The sequence below is a fragment of the Equus quagga genome, chromosome 3, assembly GCF_021613505.1.
Source record: "Equus quagga isolate Etosha38 chromosome 3, UCLA_HA_Equagga_1.0, whole genome shotgun sequence".
Classification (NCBI taxonomy): Eukaryota; Metazoa; Chordata; class Mammalia; order Perissodactyla; family Equidae; genus Equus; species Equus quagga.
In genome coordinates, this window is record NC_060269.1 from 64,118,964 (window position 1) to 64,142,229 (window position 23,266).

The 23,266-nt window shown below is 42.7% G+C and overlaps 2 protein-coding genes across 5 annotated transcripts in view; one reads left to right on the forward strand and one right to left on the reverse strand.

Moving 5' to 3' along the window:
* Positions 1-6,290, forward strand: part of CCDC25 (coiled-coil domain containing 25) — a 64,102-nt gene extending 57,812 nt beyond the window's left edge. For 2 of the 3 annotated variants that reach the window (XM_046657607.1, XM_046657608.1), the window contains one exon: positions 692-6,290. In XM_046657607.1, the coding sequence (XP_046513563.1) occupies positions 692-877 (186 nt within the window). In that variant the 3' untranslated portion in view covers positions 878-6,290. The remainder of the gene's footprint in view (positions 1-691) is intronic. The other variant, XM_046657609.1, reaches the window with a different exon arrangement.
* The window catches only part of SCARA3 (scavenger receptor class A member 3), a 122,823-nt gene that overhangs the window by 38,582 nt on the left and 60,975 nt on the right, over positions 1-23,266 (reverse strand). The window contains exon 6 of one of the 2 annotated variants that reach the window (XM_046657605.1): positions 17,544-17,575. The exons of the other annotated variant lie outside the window; for it this stretch is intronic. Within the exon in view, the coding sequence (XP_046513561.1) occupies positions 17,559-17,575 (17 nt within the window). The 3' untranslated portion in view covers positions 17,544-17,558. Of the gene's footprint in view, positions 1-17,543; positions 17,576-23,266 lie in introns of those variants that run through there. 2 annotated transcript variants of the gene reach the window in all.

Genomic DNA, 23,266 nt, shown 5'->3' on the forward strand with positions numbered 1-23,266 from the left:
GTAATCATTATTTGAGAAGAAAGGTTTTCTGTAAGAATTCCAGCTGGTAAGTGAAGACGCAATACTGGAATCACCATTCTGCAGAGCCCTTGGGAGCTAATAGGTCTAGATAATGCTCATCCGTGTCTATTAACGTCACAAAAAGAGAAACCGGTAGAAACTGTGTACCTCCTAATGATACAAGATCACCTATGAAGTGTTCTTGCTCAAAATCACACCTCATGTCTATACAGCTAACTGGCAGTTGACAGGAAGTATGTGGGACAGAAAAACGTTTTTGAAATGTGAACCAACATAATGCAGAATGTGGGAAACTATAGGAAAAATGACCTCGTTTTTTCAACAAATGAAGTTTACAAGGAAAAAGGGAAAAGGGAGCAAGAACCTATAGATTCAAAGAGACTTAAGAGACATATCAACCATTTACGAACATTTAGGGGAAATTTGAACACTGACTGAAAATTTGATGATAGTGTGGATTTGCCTCAAAACAATCCATTTGTGGAGATGGGGAGTGGAATGGGCAATGATACAAATTAAAGAAGTGTGGCCATTAGTTGATTTTTTTTTTTAATCTGGGTAATCAGTACATGGTAGTTCACTGCTCTCTACTTTTGTTATGCTTCAAATATTCCATAATAAATATTACTAAATGTCACTAAATGCATTGTGCCTGTTGATTTTTGCCTAGGTCGTTCTGGCTCTGGTTCCTCCCGTAGCCTGCCTCCCACCACTTCCGAGGGGAGCAGGAGATCATCTGCCATGTTGTGTTAATGGTGTTGCCTCTGATGGAAAACCTTCCTTCTCCGTCCACACAACCAGAAGGGAGCAGAAGCAACTGCAGAGGTTGACGGCGCAGGCACGGTCTTGGACTTAGAGCTGCCAATAACAAACATAAAGCGTGCCTGTGAAGCTCGGATATCAGATAATATATATGAACGAGCCCGTATATGGAAAATGATATGCAAATGTAAGGCGACATTGTTTTTATTTTCAATTCCTTCTCCTGAAGAGGATTTTTCTTGGCCCCAAGCTATAAGAACATAGGAAAAAGGAGTATAGGGGAATTATTCAAGCCTAAGAGAAGTCTCTCTTTGATTTTCTGCAATCACACACCACTGAATTTGCTGACCTGGAGATCCTGACATCTGTGTCCTGGGGCAGAACTGCCTGGGCCAGCCTGTCAACCACCTGCAGGGAGGGAAAGAAGGAGGGACAGGGCGTAGGATCTTGCCAAGTGGTGAAGTCTATGAATCAGAGTTGGCTGGAACCGAGCATCAGCGCTAGGTTGGCCAATGCAAATGACACAGCTGGATTTTCTGGCTCCAGCCCTGGCTTCAGCATCCCACGCCTCTGGGCACAGGGGGGCATTTTGGGAAGCCAAGCAGCTGCCCACCTGGCAGAGGAACTCCACTGTTCCTCTGAGTCTGGGGGAGTCCAAGAGTGGGCAGGTGAGTCTGAGCTGGCTTCCATGGGACTTGAAGCACCCTCCACACCCCTCCCCTTGCCCCAGCACTGAATCTCAACAATACTATCCAAAGAGGTGCATGGCTGAAGCTTCCTGGCCCCAGTGGGGCACATTAGAGAGAAAACCAGGGGGTCACGGAAGCCCAGGTAGGGGACAGCACTGTGGACAGGAGGCTGGGGCCTTATTCCGATCCTTCTCCACCCTGGCCTGGTCACTTACTCCTCCTCCCTGAGTCCCAGTTACCCCAGGTCTTGAGTAGGGCCCAGAAATCTTTTCTTGTAAAATCTCCTCAGGCGATTCTGATGATCACACAGGTTAGAAACCAGGCGCTCAACCAGATGGTCACTAAATCTATTGACTGGTTTTTGGCAGCTGTTCCTGCCTACTCCTCTGCCTTTCTCTGAATTGTGTTCACTTAAATAAATAAACCAATATATGGGAGGGACTCATTCAAGGAGAGAAGAAATATGAACTGACATTTCCTGAGGAGATCTTCTGTGCTGTGTGCTTTACCATCTTCATCTCTGTGCCCCCTGCCCAGAAATCAGGCATAGACTGTAATGTACTCTCAGCAACTTGCCTTGTTCCCTTTTCCTGACTCTGAAATGCAAGGGCTGCTCTGCTGGGGATCTCCTCACAGTCTAAGGGGGGAAAATGGGAATGGGAACTCACGTTTCTTTTTTGCTATTTTAGTTACATTTAATTTTTTTAAACTAAAAATTGTATGAAAGGAACATCCATATGTGTTTTTTAAGGTCTGTAAGGAAAAATATTAATCATCTGCTTTATCTCTCCCCATATTCCAAAATTGCCCCCCCCCATTGCCCACAAAACCACTTTTACCCACTTCTTTTGGTAGTTCTCTCTGTAATATATTATACTGCTTTTTTTTTGGTATGGCAGTTTTAGACTTGTCTGTTATGATAATATGTGAGGTGTTAGCTCTCTTATTGCCTCCCCCACCTGTTATCTTCCCATCCTCTCAATATAGTTGAATCACTATCCTGTATTTTATGTCAATAGTCAGGGTGTACATCATTAAGACTTTAGAAATATTGTTTGTGGCAGAGTCAAGTAGCACACTATCATTGCACACTTTCCTGTATAGTTTTTATTTTTCCTGGAGTTATTAATTGCTTTTCTTTTTACTTGCATAATTTTCCGTAATTCTTTTCAGAAGCTCCATCATATAATCTACCATATCATTTATGTTATCAAGTGTCTGTTTTTTCTAGAGAGCCTTCCGTTCTTCTCCCGTCTGGACAGGTCACTCCCTAGGTTTGCTCTGGAGAGTCCTGTGAGAGTTCTCTTCACCATTCTTCTGAGTTGCAACCCCATTTCCTGGAATCTGGCTTTTTCTCTCTGAGTTTGGTTTTTTGTTTGCTGCCACCTGTTCTCCCACAGTTTCCTAAGAATTGTTGATGGGAACTAAATTTCCTGAATCTTTGCATGTTTGGAAAATATTTCTCTTTTGCTCTCATATTGGGCTGATAGATTAACTGGGTACAGAAATGTAGACTGAAAATAATTTTCCATCATGGTTTTAAGATACATTTGCTCAGGAGAAGTGTAATGCCATTCTTATTCCTTTGTGTGTAATTTTTTTCTTTGTTCTGTCTCTGGAAGCTTTTAAGTTCTTTGCTTTATGCTTGGTGTTCTGGAATTTTAGGATCAAACTCTTGGGTTTAGGTTTTTAAAAATTCCTTGTTCTGGGCCTTTGGCAGGTTCTTTTAATCCAGTGACATGAACTCTTTAGTTCTAGGAACATTTCCTATATTATTTATTTGATCATTTTTCTTCTCCATTTTCTCTCTCTTTCTGGAATTTCTGTTAGTCAGTTGTTAATCCACTTGAATTAATCCCCTAATTTTCTTATCTTTTCTCTCTTATTTCTTATTTCTGTGTCCTATCTTCTGAGAAGTGTCTTCAGTCGTATCTTCTAACACTTCTGTTGAAAGTTTTATTTTATTTACTAATTTCCAAGAACTCTTTCTTGTTCAATGTTTCTTCCTTTTTCATCGCACCTTGTTCTTGCTTTATGGCCTCTCATATTTCTATGACCATATGAGATGGGTTGTCCAGATTTGAGAATGAGAAACTACAGAAGTTGTTTGGATGCTCTCTGCTGCTTTCCGCTTCAGAGTGACTGAGATGAGACTTGGCCGTTTCTTTGGAAGACCCTCCTCCCCCTGAATATTAGTATCTGGAAATTTCTGCCTCGGGGGCTATTCAGTTTTTCTGAAGAACCCTATCTTCCTACCTGGGGAAGATGGCCATCAGCAGGTAGAACAAGAGGAAGGGACTGGAGGCCCGCCTGCTCTACAGCGAGACTTTCCATTAATACCTCTTTTTCAGCCCTGAGTCTCACCCTCACTATTTGGTGCCTGAAGCCCCCAAGTTCATAGCCTTTTCTGTCCTCTTTCTCCTAAGAATAATGCCTGTTTCCTGCCTAAGGAGTAAGTATCTGGCTGCTAGTATTCCGAACGTAGATAGGTTTCTAGCCTGTGTCCTCACGTTCCTCCATGCCTCACCCCACCCGCCTCCCTGCCCAGTGCCTTCACGTTCTCAGTTTCTCCAGGGGTCTGTGGCATGGCTTGGCTCTTTTCTCGTAGGGATCATTCTCAGCGAGCGCATTTCTCCTCCTCAGTGCTGAAATAGTTACTACTGCTCCCATCATCAAAGCCTCCTCTTCTGCAACGTCCATTCGTCTCCAAGTCCGTTGATCCTTCCTTTCAATCACCTCTCGCATTTACCTGCTTTCCCCTTCTCTGCCGTCACTTCACCTCCACAGTCAGACCCTGTTGTCTCTTACCTGGTTCATTCCAACTGCCTTCTTCTAACAGTCCCCTCACCCTCTGGTGCATTTCTTTCCAATCAGTTCTGCACCCTGTAACTACACAAATTTGGTCATCTCATTCCCCGCTGAAAGCCTCATTAAAGTGTAGACTCAGGACAAAACCTAAACTGGAGCACGGATGGCCAGCCTTCCCTGCCCTCTTCAGCCTCTCCTGCCCCGATCTCCTTCCCACAACACGTGCTCCGTCTTCCGCTGTCCTGGACTGTTTCTGTTCTTCTGTTAAGCCATGCTTTCTCTTACCACCACGCCTGTGCGCAGGTTGCTTTTTGCTTTTCTTTTTCTTGTCAAGCACTCCTACCTATCCTGCCAGCCTCGGCTCAGATGCCATTTCCTCAGGAAAGATTTTCCTGGCCCCAAGACTAGTATATGCTCCACATACATCCCCAGGGCAGCACTGCTTGTCCTTCCTGAGCTACAAGCCCCTCTGGAGCAGGAACAATAGTTTGATTACTCTTGCATCCCCAGTGCCTAGCACAGCACCTGGCACATAATATATACTCAATAAATACTTGTTGAGCAAATGAACATATGAATAAATGATTGGATTTCTATGTTCAGATGCAGAAAGTGAGGTTTAGAGAGGCCAAGCAAATGATTCAAGGTCATCCAGCTGGGATCTGCACTGAGGTCCCTCTGGCTCCAAAGTCTAGGAGCCCCTGTTTGATGATGGGCACTTCGTCTTTTCAGCTGCACTTACTTTCCTAGGCCTTGGCCTCTGGCTCAGAGATGTTGACCTTTGCCCCTCTGGGGATTGAATTTTCAGGGCCCTCTAGGGTGGCTTTACTGTCAGCATTCGTCTCCAGCTGCTCCTGCCTGGATCTCCCAAGGTCCTGCAGTAGGTGCCTGCCAGCCAAGTGTCTGTAATAAGAGACACTGGCGCCTGAGGGAGGCGGGTGGGGGTCATCGCCCGTTCAGCACCAGGCTCTGTGGACCTGCCCCTCCTTTCCCATCCCCTCCTCAGCCCCCCTCAGCATGCATTTTCTCTGCCCCAGGCACCCAGAGAAACTCAGACTGTGAGGAATGTTATGGGGGATGCAGATGGGAAGTGTGAGGAAGGCAGCTTGTTGGTGCCCTCCCTAGCTGCTCCCTTAACGAGCAAAGGTGTGAGTTCTGTTTTGGCCAAATTCAGAGATCGCTGTCCTCTGGGGAGAAGTCAGGGCTGAAAGTTCAGATTATTTTGCAGCTTTTGAAGCAAACATCCACTCAGAAAATATGATGTCACCAAGGATGGTTTGATTACCCTGTGGGGTGCTGGCAGCAAAGCCAGCGCTCTGCCGTCTCCACTCGTCGTCCCTCAGGAGAGAGACAAGAAGAGCAGGCGTTTCAAAGGAATAATGCTTCTGAAGGGAGGCGTCCCAGTGTCTTCTGGGTGGGTGTGTGTGTGTGTGTGTGTGTGTGAGAGAGAGAGAGAGAGAGAGAGAGAGAGAGGAGAGAGAGTCCCAGAAACCCGAGATATGAAACAAACCCCGCGCAGGGGCTCTGTAAATGCTCTTATTAAGTGTCTCTGCAGCTGGAACCATAGCTAGTGCAGGAAGCTTCCCTCTAGTCCAGGCCAGTCCAGGGTCTTTAGTATTGACTATAAGGAAAGCGAGGGGCTGCTGACTAATATTTCTTTTGCCGTCCTGAGAGTCCGGAGAGGCCGACCTGGAGCCCAGGAAGCTGTGAAGAGAGCGTCAACTCTTGGTGCCAAACGACTTCTCTTTCTCCCTTCCCTCTTTCACTCCTTTTCTTTTTGCTTGGATTCCTTCCTCATTTCAGCTGTTCCTCTTTCTCTTTTTTCCTTTTCTGCTGCTTCCTTTTCTCATCTCCTTCTCACCTTAAGCTGATAATATCTAACTTTATTTGTCCATTAGTAGATGCCAGCCCCTCATTTTTTCTAAACACCTTATTTGTACTGTCATTTAATAAAAATTATTTTTTTCCTTTAAATGTTTTACACAAGTCATCATTGCTCATTGTAAAAAAACATTAGAGGGGCTGGCCTGGTGGCATGCTGGTTGAGTTTGCCCACTCTGCTTCAGCAGCCCCGGGCTCACCAGTTCAGATCCTGAGCCTGGACCTACGCATCGCTCATCAAGCCATGCTGTGGCAGGCGTCCCAATATAAAGTAGAGAAAGATGGGCACGGATGTTAGCTCAGGGCCAGTCTTCCTCAGCAAAAAGAGGAGGATTGGCAGCAGATGTTAGCTCAGGGCTAATCTTCCTCAAAAAAAAACAAACAAAGCATAAAACATTAGAAAGTACAGGTGAGCTGAAAACAAACAAATGCAAAACTACAACAACAACAAAATAACAACAAGGTTGACATTTTGGTGTATGTTCTTCCAGATTTCTTTGTAAGAATAAACCCTTGGAAACTTACTAGGGGATTCTTTCGAAGCCGGGAGCCCTGGGTTTGCAGCTGAAGCTCCACCTTGCACACATCGCAGCCCCTCCCTGTCCTGTTTGGAGCTCAGTTTCCCCAGGCTGCACCTGCATCGCAGGAACAGGCCTGGCTGTGCCAGTGGTAACCACACCCAGGATGAGAGAACAGATTTTTCTCTCAAGGAAGCCCCGCCTATTGCCTTTTGCCGCCGTTTCAAGAATCAGACCTGGATTCTCGGCCCAGCCGCCCTCCCCTTCACATCCCCTTGGGCCTCACCCTGACTGCTCAGCTTTCACTGTTTCTGCCAACGCATTGGAAACTGCAGCACGCTCCTGCTTTCCCTCCACCTGCACTAACAAACACAGAGTGCTGCCCCAGCGCTATTCCCCACGTCCTACATGTCCTCTGCCAGGCGCAGGTGCTGCATGATAGCGTGCTGAGGGCTCCTGGGCCCGGCTCCGTCTCCACTGAGGTACCCGGAAGCTCCTCTCCCGAGAGGCTCAGGGCTGTTTTTTCCCCTGGAGCATCGTGGCCAAGTTTTTGTGGCCCTGCGTTCAGGAGCCCTGGGCCAGGGCCGTGGGTGTGGGCAGCTTTCGGTTCCATGTGGGTTCTCAACAGGAAGGGCTTTCATGTGGGTGCCAGCTGGACTCCTGGGCCCCGCTTTGGCCCTGGCAGGGCCTGAGGAGGGAGAGTGCAAGTGTGAAAAACACCCTCTGTTTGGGAGCTGGTTGGTGGGAAGGAGAGACAGAACGGGGAGGACAGGCAGGTCAAAGTGTTTGTCCAGGCTGAGAAGAGAGACCATCGTGGCCCTGTGGAAATGAGACAATACGGCCTTTTCCACCCAAGAAGAGGCCTTGGCAGAGACACAGGGAAGAAAAGCCTGTTGGGTGGGGATGAAAAGCAGAGTTTCTCAAGCTGCCTTTGCTCTCTGCCTCTGCCCAGGCTCCCTGAGCCTAATCAGGTCAAGCATCCAGCGCCCGCTCTGCTGCCAGACACAGTGGCATTGTTGAAATCCCCAGCCTCCCCCATGCCCGCTCCCCACTGAGAAGCGACTTGTGACAAAGAGGCCCTGAGAGACGGGCCTGAGAGGACAGTGGCCCAAGGTCTGGGGAGGCAGGGCACTCCCTCTGTCACTCTCTCCTCCCTCCCACTGGTTATTTTCCTACCCGGGACCTGAGGGGAAAACAGGCCGGCCTCAGGAAAACCTGAAGGCTGTTTTTGTTTACATAAAGGCCCATTCTGAGCAAACTGCTCCCTGAAAGGTCAGCACTAATCGCAGGCAGCGCTGGGACCGCAGAGTGGGTTTGGGAGGTGCAGGGAGAAAGGAAACCTGGGCCACTCAGGGTCAGATGACTTCACTGGAGTGGGGAAATGGAAGGCCGGCAGCCGGGAGGGGAACTTCCTGGAGAAGGGGCTCTGGAAGAGGTTCATGGCTCCATAAAACTTAAATAGGGCTTGTTTATCTGCCTTCCAGAACACCCCACAGCTTGGTCTAGAGGCCGGAGCCATGGGCAGGACACAGTGAGCTTGGCGTCGGGGCCTGGATCTGCCACTGCCTCTGGCTTCACCTCTTGGGGCCTCAGTTTGCAGAGAGCACCAAAGTAGAAGAACCTTGAGATCTCTACAAACCCACGTATTGTAGGCCTTCAGCAAACATTTACTGAGCACACACCGTGCACCTGACATCACGCTAAACCAAGGTCCCAGACAGGTGCCCCTTAGCCCCAGTTTGCCTGAGACTCTCCCAGTTTCACTACAGAAAACCTGGACGGTTGGTCACGCCAGCCCCAGAACTCAAGCAGCTCAGGATCTGGAAACAATGACAGATGTGCAATAGTGTGTGATGCGTGTGATAGAGTCTGCTGAGGCACGGGACTCGGTGGAGGCAGAGCTGGGAAGTCTCACCATGGTGACAACTGTGGGCAACAGGGGTCTATGGGTGGATTTTTTTTTAAATCAACTGCATTAAGATATAATTTATGTACAATATACACACTTCAATGTACACTTCGATGAATTTTGACAAATGTATATATTCATGTGACTGTGACACCAATCAGAATTTACATCACCCCAGAAACTTCCCCGGTGTCCCTTTGCAGTCAGTCCCATCCTAACCATCCCATCCCGCTAAGCCCTTACCTTGCTTCTGTAGCTATGGATTGGTTTTACCTGTTCTAGAACTTCATTTAAATGGAGTTATACAGTCTGTGCTCTTTAAAGTCTGACTTCGTTTTGTTAGCATAATGTTTTTGAGATTCACCAAAGATGTGTTCCTTTTTTTACTCTGGAGTATGGCTGTGCCACAATTTGTTTATCCATTTCCCTGTTGAGGAACATTTGAGTTCTTTTCAGTTAGCTTTTTTTTTTTTCACTATTGTGAATAATACTGTTATGAATATTGCATACTACTCTTTGTGCCTCTTGGGTAGATACCTAGAAGTGGAATTGTTGGATCATTTGTTAAGTCTATATTCAAATTTATAGGAAATTGCCTAATTTTCCAAAGTGGTTGTACCATTTTACAATCACACCATCAAGGTCTGAGCGTCCCAGCTGCTCCACATCCTCACCAGCATTTGGTATTATCAGTTCTTAAAATTTTAGCCATTCTAGTGATATCTCTTTGTAGTTTCATTTGCATTTCCCTAGTGATTAATGAAGTTGAACTCTTTTCATGTACTTACATGTCACTCGTATATCTTCTCCTGCAAAATGTCAGTTGAAGTCTTTTACCCATTTTTAAATTGGGCTGTACGTCTTTTTAAAATTGAACTGTAAGTGTTCTTTATATGCAAGTCCTTTGTCTAATGTATGTATTGCGAATATTTTCTCCCAGTCTGTAGTTTGCATTTTTATTTTCTTAAAGGTATCTTTTGAAGAACAGAAGGTTTTCATTTTGGTAAAGCCCAATTTACCAAGATTTTTCTTTTATGAAATCTTTACCTACCAAAAGCTCATGAAAATTCTCTTTTATGTTTCCTTCTAGAAGTTATATAGATTTAGTTCTTAAATTTAGGTCTGTGATCCATATTAGATAAACTTTTGTGTATGGTGTGAGGTAATGTCAAGTTTATTTTTTTTCCATATGGAAAAAAATCATTTGTTGAAAAGACGTTTCTTTCTTTATTGGAATTCTTTGGTACCTTTGAGGAAAATCAGTTGATAGAATATGTCTGGGTCTATTTCTGCATTCTCTGTTTGGCTCCATTGATCTGTTTGTTGATCTTTACACCATTATCACATGTGTTGATTACTGTTACTTTAGAGTGAGTCTTGAAATCAAGTAGTATTGGGCCTCCAACTTAACTCTCCTTCAAAACTCTGTTGGCTTTTTCTAGGTCCTTTGCATTTTCATATACATTTTTAGGATCAGTTTGTCAATTTGTTAAAAAAAAACGTCTGCTGGGATTGTATTGGGAATGCATAGAATCTATAGATGAATATAGGGAGAATAGACATCTTAATATGGAGACTTCTTATACACGAACATTATATATATTTCCATTTGTAAAGCTATTTTAAAATTTCTCTTTGCAGCATTTTGTGGTTTTCAATATAGAAGTCATGTTCATTGTTCATAAATTTATTTCTATTTCTAGGTATTTAATGTTTTTATGTTATTGCTAACTGATTTTTTTTTTCTGATGAGGAAGATCAGCCCTGAGCTAACACCTGTTGACAATCCTCCTCTTTTTCCTTGAGGAAGATTGGCCCCGAGCTAACATCTGTGCCAGTCTTCCCCTATTTTGTAAGTGGGACGCTGCTACTTGATGAGCAGTGTATAGGTCCATGCCCAGGATCTGAACCTGTGAACCCAGGCCGCCAAAGCAGAGTGCACTGAACTTAACCACTACACCACTGGGCTGGCCCTGCTAGATGATTTTTTAAATTAATTTTCCAATTATTTTGTTCCTAGTATATAGAAATACAATGGGTTTTAGTATTGACCTTCTATATCATGACGTTGATAAATTCCCTTATTAATAATAATTTTCTTGTACATTCCTAAGAATTTGCTACATAAACAACCATGCTGTCTATGGATAAAGACAGCTTTACATTTTTTCCCCAATATCTCTTTCTTTCTTTGCCTCATTTCACTGGGGAGGACCTCCTATAAAATATTGAATGGAAGGGTGAGAGATGAGATCCTTGCCTTCTTCCTGATTTTAGAAACAGCATTTAGTCTTTCATCACTAAGTATACGATTAGCTGTAGGTTTTTTTATAGATGCCCTTTATCAAGTTGAAGTTCCTTTGTAATTATAATTTGCTAGGAGTTACATTTTAAAATCATGAAGGGTGTTGAGTTTTGTCAAATTATTTTTCTGCATCTGTTGAAATGGTTATATAATTTTCCTCCTTTGTTCTGTTAACATGGTAAATTACATTGATTGGTTTTTAAATGTTAAAACAATCTTGCATTCCTGGGATAAATTCCACTTGGTCATGGTGCATTATCTTTTTTAAATCTACCATTGGGTTTGATTTGTTGATATTGTTAATTGTACTTGTTAGGAATTTCATGAAAGTTACTTGTCTGTAATTTCCTTTATTGTAATGTTCTTGTCTGGTTTTGTTATCAGATTTATGCTAGCTGTCTTAGTCCATTTTGGTTGCTGTAACAAAACACTAGAGACCAAGTGGGTTATAAACAATAGAAACTTATTTCTCACGGTTCTGGAGTCAAGGAAGATCAAGATCCAAGTTCAAGGCATCAGCAGATTCAGGTCTGGCAAGGCCTGCTTTCTGTTTCATAGACAGTCTTCTTTTCACTATGTCCTCACTTGGTGGAAGGGGCAAGAGGTCTCTCTGGTGTCTCTTTCATAAGGGCACTAATCCCATTCATGAAGGCTCTTCCCTCATGACCTAGTCACCTCCCAAAGACCCTACTTTCTAATACCATTACCATGGAGGTTAGGATTTCAACATGTAAATTTTGGGGGGACAAAATTATTCAATTCATAACACTGACCTCATAAAATGAGTTGAGAAGATTCCCTTTATCCTCTATGTCCTGAAAGAGTTTGCATAAGAATGATATTATACCTTCCTTAAATACTTTATAGAATTTACCTATAAAGCCATCAGAGACTGGTGTTCACTTTGTGAGAATTTTTCTTTAGTTAAAAATTCCATTTCTGTAACACATATGGGACTATACAGATTTTTTTCATTTCTTCTTGAGTTAGTCTTTGTAAGTTGTGCTTGTCAAGGAGTATGTCCACTTCATCTAAGTAATCAAATGCATTGGCATAAAATTGTTTATTCCCTCAATTCCCTGTTCTTACTTTTATTATTATTAATTTTTCTACTTACTTTGGGTTTAGTTTGCTCTTCCATGTCTAGTTTCTTAAGGTTGACTTTAACCTTTCTTCTTATCTAATATAGACATTTAAAGCTATACATTTCCCTCTAGAAACTGCTTTAGCTGAATCCTACACAGAATATGAGCATTTTTATTACCATTTATTCTAAATATTTTCTGTTATCCCTTATGATATCTTTTTTGACCCAGGTGTTATTTAGTAGTATGATATTTAATTTACAAGTATTTGGGGATTTTCTAGATATCATATTTTCATTGATTTCTAATTTAATTTCATTATAATCAGAGAACATATTGCATAAAATTTCGGTCTATAAAAATTTAATGAGGCTTAGTTTATGAGCCAAGATATATTCTATTTTCTTGGCCAATATTTCCTTGAAAGGAATGTGTATTAAGCTGTTGTTTGGCATAGTGTGCTGTAGTTACCAATTAGTTCAAGTTGCTTCAGATTTTCTTTATACTTACTGATTTGGTTTTTTTTGTCTACTTATTTTGCCAGTTACTGAGAGAGGAGTGTGTTAAAATACTCAACTATGATTGTGAGTTTGCCTATTTCTTTCTTTGGTTCTGTTATTTTTGCTTCATGAATTTTGAAGCTCTGTTACTAAGTTTATATGTATGTAACATTATTATGTCTTCCTAGTGAATTATCTCTTTTATCCTTCTGACACATCCCTCTCTACCTCTTATAATCTCTAGAAGTCCACTTTATCTTCCGTTAACATAGCCATGCCAGCTTTCTTATGCATACTGTTGGCATGGTACATCTTTCCCCATCCTATTACTTTCAGTCAGTCTTTATATTTAAAGTGCATCTTATGTAGACAGCATCTAGTTGGGTCTTTTTAAAAAATCTGGCCTGACAATCTCTAAATTTTAATTAGAGTTTTTAGTCCTTCAGTATTTAATGTAACTATTGATATGATGGGGTATAACCTCTATTTGTTTCCCATTTGTTCTTTCTATTTCCTATTCTTCTCTTATTCCTTACCTGCCTTCTCATGGTTAATTAAATAACTTTTAATGCTCCACTTTATTTTTTCCATTGGCTTTTTAGCTATTCATCTTATTATTATATTTTAGTGCTTGCTCTAGTGTTAATAATATGCACTTTAACTTATAAAAGTCTATTTAGAGTCAATATTGTACCCCTTCACACTTTATAATTCACAATTTACACTTCATAGTTCCTATTTCTCACTTCACACCTGACACTCCCACTTCACACATCACTCTTCACTAATGTAATAACATTGCAAGAGCACAATTTCATTTACACACTTCCCCTTGTCCAACGTGCTTTTGTTATATTTTCTTAATACATTATAAATGCCGTACAATCTTATTGTTTTCCTTAAACAATCAGTTGTCTTTTAATAAAATTCAGAAAAGATAAAAATCCCATAATTTTTTTTCAGTGGATCTAATCACACTATTTCTGCAGTGACTAATAGTTATACAATCACATTTACATAATTATAATTAAATGGTACTAGTTTTAGGTTTTTTCCCTAAATTTTAATATCTATCCACTCATTTACCATTTCTGCTGCTTTTCATTCCTTCCTGTAGATCCAACTTTCTATCTGATATTTCCTGTTAACATAAAGTATATCCCTTAGCAATTCTTATAAAGCAGATATGTTGGCTCTGATTCTGTGAGCTTTCATTTTTCTGAAAATGTCTTTGTTTTTCTCTCATTTGGAAGGATATTTTCAATGAATATGAAATTCTATCTTGACAGTATTTTCTTTTAGAACTTCAAAGATTTCATTCTATTGTTTCTTGTCTCTATTGCTTCTGATTAGAAGTCAGTGATATTTCATATCATTGTTCCTCTGTATGTAATATGTCTTTATTCTCTGGCTGTTTTGGGTTTTTAGCAGTTTGACTCATAAGTGCATAGGTGTATTTTGCTTTGTATTTGTCCTCAGTCTTTCTTCTGGCTCTCCAATTTAATGTATGTTGGACTATTTGATATTTTCCCATATGCTCCTCAGGTTCTGTTCATTTTTCTGCCGTATTTTTTTTCCTCTTTATTCTTCAGTTTGGATAATTTCTTTTGATTTTTCTTCCAGTTTACTGACGTTTTATTTTTCCATTGTCAGTGTGCTGTCAATTCCCTCTAACGAATACTTTATTTCAGTTATTGTAATTTTTAGTTTTAAAATTTTCATTTATTTTTTATAGCTTCTACTTCTCTGTTGAGATTCCCTATTTTATCACTCATTATGACCATATTTTCCTTTAGTTCTTTGAACATAGTTGTTATTAGATTTTTAGTGTTTGCTAACATTTTGGTAACCTCTGGGTCAGTTTCTATTGCCTATTTTTTTCTTGACAGTGGTCACATTTCTCTGGTTTTGTTCTTGATTTTTGCAAGGAGGCACATCTGATAATTTTTTATTCTTTATTTGACATTGTTGATGACATTTTAGAGACTATAGAGTCTTGTTTCCCTCAGAAGAGTGTTGATTTTTGTTCTTGCAAATATTCAATCACAGGTTGGTCCTCTGAATTTGTCTTGACTTGATTTTATGCTTTGTCATGGCAAGTCTATAAAAAGCCCAAGTTATTTTCCAAGTGCTCTAATTTCATGGAACTCAACCTCCAAACTCTGTCTTTTAGACATTTTTTAGAACTTGACTTTAGATTTTTAGGATGGGTCTGTGATAGGATTTACTCTAGGATATAGACCTTACTCCTAAATCACAGCTTTTCTGATGCCTCAACCTGATGCCCAAGATGTTAACAAGGTGTTAATGACATCTGTCCACTCTGGCTGGTATGGATTTCCAACATCTCCAGGACTTCTTGACCTCTTATATCTCCGTTCCATTCTCAAGCCCCTATCGGTTTCACAGGTAATCTTGTGTTGTCTTGACCTGTGCATATACAGCCCTCATCCAAGGCCTCATGGGTGACCCAAACACAATTTTTGGGTCCCTTTTATGCGCTTGTCTCTCTTATTCAATGCCCTGTTCTACAGATCCCAGTTGTTTCAGCTGCTCCAAACTCTGAACCCTGATTCTTCAGCTCAGCCAGGCTGCTATTATTAGATTAGACTTTCATCCTCTGCCCTCAGTTACAAAATTGTCCCATGATTGATCATGGTGTTCACCTTGTGGGTTTTCTCTTAGCAATTGTAGTCTTGCATTGCCTATTATCCACTGTCTGAAAACAGTTGTGTCATTTATTTTGTCCAGTTTTATGGTTGTTTGTGATGGGAGGGCTGATCTGATACAAGTTACTCTGCTATATCCATAAGTGGAAGTCATCCAGTGGATTTCAGTTAGGGAAGTCTCAAAATCACTTCAGTCTGTATCCTATGGTAAAGTATTGAGGGAGACCACTTAGGAGACCCTTGACCTACTCTGATGGGGATGGGTTACTTTACCGAACTCTACCACATTTTCCACTCCCTTTATATTCCTTCCTTTTTCTGCATCCCTTCTTCCAGTTATAGTCCTGCCCTCTGGTGATTTGATCTTGCTGGGACCTGGGGTGACAAACAGATGTGTTTAACTCCTTTGGCTCGGAGTTACCTCCTGGCAGTTCATAAAGAGGTACAAATATCTCTCTTTCATGGCCAGCTTCCATTCCTCCTCCATGTCTTTTATTATCCTGCATGGGTCAAGTTCACAAAATAGATCATGAGTAACGTATACTTACCAAGCTATCATGGAGGTAAGCTTGTTATTGATCTCAGCTCCATTTGCTTCTTATGCCCACGCATTCCCTCACCTTCTCCTTCTGAGCTGTTCACTTCCTCAACTATCTGCTCATTCCTTTCTTCTATACATGCTTTTCCTCTTCCTATTTTATTTCCTATCTTTAAAAAAATTTCTTGGGGCCAGCCCCATGGCATAGTGGTTTAGTTTGGCATACTCTACTTCAGTGGCCTGGGTTTGCCAGTTCAGATCCTGGGCGTGGACCTAAACCACTCATCAGTCATGCTGTGGCAGCAACCCACACACAAAATAGATGAAGATTGGCACAGATGTTAGCTCAGGGCTAATCTTCCTCAAGCGAAAACAGAGGAAGATGGCAATGGATATGAGCTCAGCGTGAATCTTCCTCACCAAAAAAAAAAGCCTCATCTTTGGGTCATATGAATATGTATATATCTTTCTGTAAATTGATTTGTATGTATATGTACACATATAAATTGATTTACATATAAATACCTGTATATGTACATACCTGATGGGGGATGTTACTGAGAGTGTATATAGCATAGTTTCTGTGGAATGAAGTTGGCAAACTGAGGTTAGAGACCATCTAGGGAGAGAGAACTATATTTACTAAGCACTGGCTCTGAGTCAAGGCACTAAAATATACCCTTTACGTACAAATTTTGTTTAATCCTCGTTACTACTCTGTGAAGCATGGATTCTTACACTTATTTTTCAGAAGGAAATCTGGGGCTCAATGAGGTAAAGTAACTTGCTCAAGACACAGCTGGTAAACAACAGAGCAAGGACTCAAACCAACATCTCTCTGGCTCGATTCTGGATTCTTTCCATTACACAATATTTTCTTCCGAGAAAGATGTCTGTTAAGAAATGTAATTCAAAGTCACGTAGTTCCTTGACTCATGAGATTGGAATGAAGGGAAACAGATATTTGTGGCAGTAGACCCAGGGTCCAGCATGGCCTTGATGGAAATTGTCAAACTTCAGGGTCCTCTATTATAATCTCCTACCTGGAATCTGATTGATCTGGGAGGGTTTATGATCAGGCAGAGAAGAATGAGAAAGGTGGGAGAATTTAGCCGAGGGGATCAGAGATTTAATTAATTGAAATCACAGAAAGGAAATCCTAGGACTCACAAGGAGATGGGCCTAAGATTTAGGAAGAGAAGGGATTAAGGATGAGGTCAGAGGAAGAATAGAAACCTCAAGGGACAAGGGGTCATTCAGCACAGAAATTTACAGGAATCCGCAGAGTGCAGGATTAATGAAGTGGACCAAGAGACTTCCCAGAAGCCACTCACGTGTGGAGAGACAGGAACTGGGTGAATGCAGTCAGCCTTCCCTAGTCTCAGCAGGAGGTGACAACATACATCATTTATAATCAGGATGAAACCAGTGGTCTCGTTGGAAATGTTAGCATATTATGAAAGTATATTGAAATAAAGCATGATGTCATGACAAGTGCAAGAAGAAGGGGAGGAACCGCAGAGTTTGAGAAAGAACAAAGTGAAGGGAAATAAGAATCCCCCAGAGATTGTCTCATTCTGGCCAAGGGAGAGAGACTGAGCTGAGGGATTCAAAACTGTGGTCCCCTGAAAGCTGTACTCTGGAGAGTACTGATGATGTGCTAATCTCTCCCCAGTCTGCATTAAATGTCAATACTCCTTGATTTGAAAAGCTGCCTGACTTCTTTACTTTTTTATATTTTAAAATAAAAGCAATTGCTTAACACATTCACAAAATCCAAAAGGTGCCATGGAACATACAGGGACACGTAGTTCTCTCTCCTACCTGTGTCGCCTGCTCCCCCAGTTCTCCTTTCCAGAGGCAGCTCCTATTGTCAGGCTGTCATGGATCCTTCCAAAGATATTCGCAGCATTTAAAAACAGCTGTGTATATATTTATATTTTTCACACAAATAATAGCATACTATAATGCTCTTTTGTACTTTGCTTTTTACAAATTTTAACTTTTTAAATATATTTTGGAAATTATTTTTTATCAGTATGTAGAGAATTGCCTTATTACTTTTTAACAACCACGTAATTTTCCATCTTATAGATGTATCATAATTTAACCAGTCTCCTATTAATGGGAATTCAGGTTAATTTCCTATCTTTTGCTATTACGTACTGGGCAATAAACATCCTTGAACCTATATCATTTTGTGTCTGTGAAAGAGAGAGGGAGATAGAGGGAGAGAGAACATAGGAGTTGAGAGTCAAAGGATATGTGCATTTTAAAATATGGAGAATGCTTGTATCCCTTCATTTTTTTTTTTCCCTGAGGAAGATTAGCCCTGAGCTAACATCTGCCAATCCTCTTTTTGCTGAGGAAGACTGGCCCTGAGCTAACATCCGTACCCATCTTCCTCTACTATATACATGGGACGCCTACCACAGCATGGCTTGCCACGCATCCGAACCAGCAAATCCCTGGCCGCTGAAGCGGAACGAGCGAACTTAACCGCTGCGCCACTGGGCCGGCCCCTTGTCTCCCTTCTTTAAATGCATGCTGGCTGCTCATTTTGAATAGATGGAGCTGGCCTGTAACCTCTCTGACTGATGAGAGGGAACCTATCAGAGTTACCATTAAATATGCTCTTTTCCCAGTTCTTCCGTCAGTGCTGTGAGGTATGGAGGCAAATCATTCTTATATTTTGTCCAAGAAAGTCAAGCTTAGCAAGGTGCTGGCTACTCCAAGGTAACTGGGCAACTTCTGATCAGTCTCTTGGGTACCCTGATGCTGGGAAAAGTTGCATCTCTCTGGATAAACGATAGAGATATGGGGTCTCTAGAAGTATATATCCTTCATGATAAATAACCTAAATCAACTTTCTGGTCCAAAGTGGTCTTGGGGTGGGCCCGAGATCCTCTGTGGGGTCCAACTCAGCTTGAGCAGAGCTGAGAGCACGCCTGGGCCTGCTCCCATCCCACCTGGTTCTGTGATGCCCTGGGGCCCAGAGATGGAGAGGACCCAGTCAGGCCACTCTCAAACACAGGTTCTCCAGATTCTAGACCAATTAGGCGTCTTCTCAGTGCCTGCACACCCACATCTAAACACAACAGGACTTTTGTTCCAAAGACAGGATCTTGGGAAGCCTGCTCTCCCCCCTGAATAACCTCCTTTGTGGTGTGGAGGGATTGTGAGATAGAAATGGGGTGGGGCTCCGTGCTTTATTAGCATGGCACTGGGTCTCTTGGTTTGGTTTGGAACCGCCACAGGATAATCATGCTTTTGATCGGCAGCTCCTGTTTCACTTCCCAGTTCCTCGTTCCTCAGGAGCTTCCACCCCCAGCCCAGCTTAAAGCCTTTCCCACTTAGCTGTCCAGATTCTGAGGAAACTAAAGCTGGTCCCACTGACACCCCAAGTCAACCCCTTGGTTGGAACTAGGGGGGTCTGTAGACCCCTGAACCCACAGAGTGACTCCCCTGGGCGCTTCTAGAACTGGTTTATCAAATTTTTCTTGCAGGCCCCTTTGGGGCTGCCTGGACACACTCCGTTTAGGCACTGCTTCGGATTTTCAGGCCTTTTCTGATTGACTAGTTTGGTCACTAACGTTTTCAGAGTATTTCTCATGAAATTCCACATTCTAAGGAGGTGCTTTGGGGGCTGCTAAGGTAGGAGAACCTCTTTAACCACAGAGTTCCCCACCCTCCCCTCCTTGAAAAAATTGTAAACTATATCATACATTCAGAAAACTACAAAAACATATAGGTACAGTTTAAAAATAATCATAAAGCCAATACCCGTGTACACTTTACCAGGTCAAGAAATAGAATATTGCCAGTGCTCAAGAAGCCCCCTTTGTGACTCTCCCTAATCTATTTTATACAATGAAATTCAGGTAAGAGTTCTCCTCCTAAGCAAGTCTGAAAACACTGAGTTAATGTCCTTCCTGAATGCCCCTGCAGCCATTTTCCTGGCATCTAATCATGCATATTGCTGTCTTCTCTCGGGGTCTAGGAAGCTCTGAAACTTTGCTCTCTCCCAACCCCTGCCTCCCAGCTCACTACCCTGCTGGGTTAGGAAGAAGTATTAGTGGGTAAAAAACTGAACAAGTGAAAGGTATAGATGAGGAAGAAGTAGTTTTTATGGTAAATCTGCCCTTTGCCTTTTCTTTTTTTGAAAGTATTTTTGGGTTTGTTTGTTGTTGTTGCTTGGCTACTGTCAAGGAACTTGGCAGTTCTTTCCCTTTGTCTTGTGTCCTTTCTATCTCCCCTTCTGCCCCATCATAAGTCATCACTGACTGTCAGTCATGAGTACAAGACAACATTCCCTCCTCTAAATGGAAATGATTTCGGAGTACGAGCCACACACATCGCCAATTACAGACACAGCAGTGACTGGTCCTGGAGTCCAGTTCTGTGCACCAATTTTAATTAGAATACCTAAAGTACAGGAGGCATCCAACAAATATTTTTGAGTGGATGAAAGTTTCTTGGACCAGCCCCTATTGTCCACCCCTGTCCTGGCTTAGAGTTTTCTCCTACCTGGACCCTCAAGAAGCCCACCAGATGCCTAGTTGTTCCTGGCTTCTCTTTGTTGTCTAAGTTGAGTATCCTCTGGTCCTCTTGGCCCCAGACTTGTCAGAATGGTCTGATTTCTCCCTCTTTTTACCTCCTGGGTCCACTCAGGAAGCAGAATCCACACTAGTTATTCAAACTGAGAGAAAGTGTTGACTGGTATGAAGTTGTCCATTAGAGAAAAGGCAAGGGGAGAAGGCTAAGGTACCATGGAGGTAGCAACTGCAGGAAGCAACAGTATCCCAGGGCTGGTGGAACAAAGGGACGAGATTGAATTGTTAAGATTCAGAAACTTGGAGGAAGGGCCCATGAAGCTGAAACCCAGACATCTGAGGAGGGCACTCAGTTCAGCTGATGCTGGTGTCTCTGAACTCAGAGAAGGGGAGCCAGCCCTCTGAGAAGGGGCCACCAGCCAACTGGTGCTGGCTTCTTTAACAGGGGAGGGACTGAAGCAATGAGGCTGTTTCTGTGTTGGACAAATTTTGAAGTGGATTCAGTTGCTGTTACAGGTAAAGAAGAGAGGTTGGGGCGATGCTCACAAGGACCGAAAGCGCATGGAAAGCAGACAGGAAGGACTGATTCCCTCTCTACCTCGTCTTGCAGTCTCCATCTAGTGCCCACTCTGGGCAGAGAGTAACAGAGAGCCAGCGGGGCAAGAGAAATGAGGCTGTGGATGCCTGGCATCATAAAGCAGGTATAGAGCAGAGTGCGGAGTTCAGGACTAAGAAACAGTAGCTTAGCAACTGATCCGGTTAGTCAGACAGATAACCCAGTACTGGCTCCCCCGAGAAGCACTAGCCTAGGGCTGTACTCAGTCCACCTCAGCTCACATGGATTGAACGCTCGATTCTAGAGAAGCAAAGGTGAACATGTGAAACATAGTGCCTGCCTGCCCTCAGAATTTACATTCTGGGGGGAAAGCACATATGCATACAGATTATTACAGTGAGAGCAGCGAGTGTGAAATGCTCCCTATCATAGCTCACCCATCCCCATACTGCTAACTTCTTCCCTTACTTTCAAAGGGATGATCAGAGAAGGCCCCCCTGAGGAGGTGACCTTTGAGTAGAGTTCTGAAGGATGAGAAGGAGTCAGCTATATGAAGGTCGTGGGGAAGAGAGTTCCAGGCAGTGAAATCCACAAGTGTTCATACCTTCAAACTGGAACCTGCCAGGCCTGTTTGAGGAAGATCAAGGCCACTCTGTCTGGGGGAGTGAGTGAGGGGCAGAGGGACAGATTAAAGAAGCCAGCAGGGTGCAGAGCAGGCAAGGTCTCATGAACCTTGTTAAAGAGTCCGGATTTATTCTAAGTGTGATGGGAAACTACGAGAAGGGTTTTAGGCATGGAATAGATGTGATCTGATTTATACTGAAACAAAACAAAAAACTCTGGTTGCTTTAAGAACAGCAGCAAGAATGGAAACAGATCAGAGCACGCCAGGGAGTGAGCTGCGGCTCTTTACACGCAGTATCTTATGGAAATCTCTCAACAACCCTGTGGAGAGCTATTATTATCCTCACTTTATAGATGAGGAAAGTGAGGCTCGTAAAGTCGCACAGCTTTTTGCAGCAGAGATTCAAATCCAGACACCAAGCACATGCTTCTTCCCTGCCCCTGCCACACTGCAGCCTTGTTTTTCTGCTTCCTGTTCACTAGGGAAGAGAGGGGTCTCGGAGAGGGGTCTCGATATTCAGGGACTATAATATTGTCATCAGGCTCGTAGTCTCTGCTTTCTTATGGTGGCTTCTGTCTTAGACAGAGTCTTCTCTCATTTTTAGGCAAATGGCCACAGCCACTCCAGGCTTTCAGTCTTCTGACCTAGCTATGCCATAAAGAAGGAAGTGCCTCTTTTCTAATATTTCCAGGAAAAGTCTAGGGGCTGACACTGTTTTGGCCAGTGGTCCCACCTGTGTAACATGCCCACTCCTGCTCTCAGTGTGGCCAGAGCAATGCGATGTTCTCACTGGTCAGACCTGAGTCACTACTCCTCTCTGGGGGATGTGGATGGTGAGATCAACCCTATCTGAACCACATGACATGATTAAAGGTGTCTACCCACAGGAAAACAGGGGTGTTGTTATCTGAAGAGGGAGTGGATGCTCGGTAAACTAACACAACAGCCAACTGCTGGAGGGAGCATGTGAGCTGGATTTCAGGATAGGCAGGACTTCAGCTGGAAAGATAAGCAAGAAGGGAATTCTGGGAGAAAGAATGGTCCAAGCATAAGCCATGGAGGAGGTCTGGAGACAGTGTAAGTAGCAGCCAGGTCTCCCTGGGAAGCCCCATCATGGTGAAGGAGAAGGGCCTCCTGTCCTCTTTGTTTCTCATTTTTAAATAACACTTGTTGTTGTTATCATCATCAACATTATTTGTCTTTTAAGTTTTTATTATAGAAGGCTTCCAGCATACACAAAGATGGAGACTAGATAATGAACCCCCATGTACCCATCACCCAATTTTATAATTATCAATGTTTTGCCAATCTTGTTTTATTTATCTGATCCTATGTGTATATATATAGTTTTTAAAAGATTGGCACCTGAGCTAACATCTGTTGCCAATCGTGTTTTTCTTTTCTTCTCCTCCCCAAACCCCCTAGTACGTAGTTGTATATTCTAGTTGTAGGTCTTCTGGTTGTGCTGTGTGGGACGCCGCCCCAGCACGGCCTGATGAGCGGTGCCATGTCCACGCCCAGGATCCGAACCAGCGAAACTCTGGGCTGCCAAAGTGGAGTGTGCAAACTTAACCAATTGGCCACGAGGCTGGCCCCAGATCCTACGTAAATTTTAAAGCAAATCCCGGATATCAAATCCTCTCAACCCTAAATATTTTAGGTATGTATCTCTAACATATAGAGGCTTTAAAAAACATAATCACAGGTGCAGCCACTATGGAAAACAGTATGGAGATTTCTCAAAAAATTAAAAATAGAAATACCATATGACCCAGCCATCCCACTACTGGGTATCTACCCAAAGAACTTGAAATCAGCAATTCCAAAAGTTCCATGCACCCCTATGT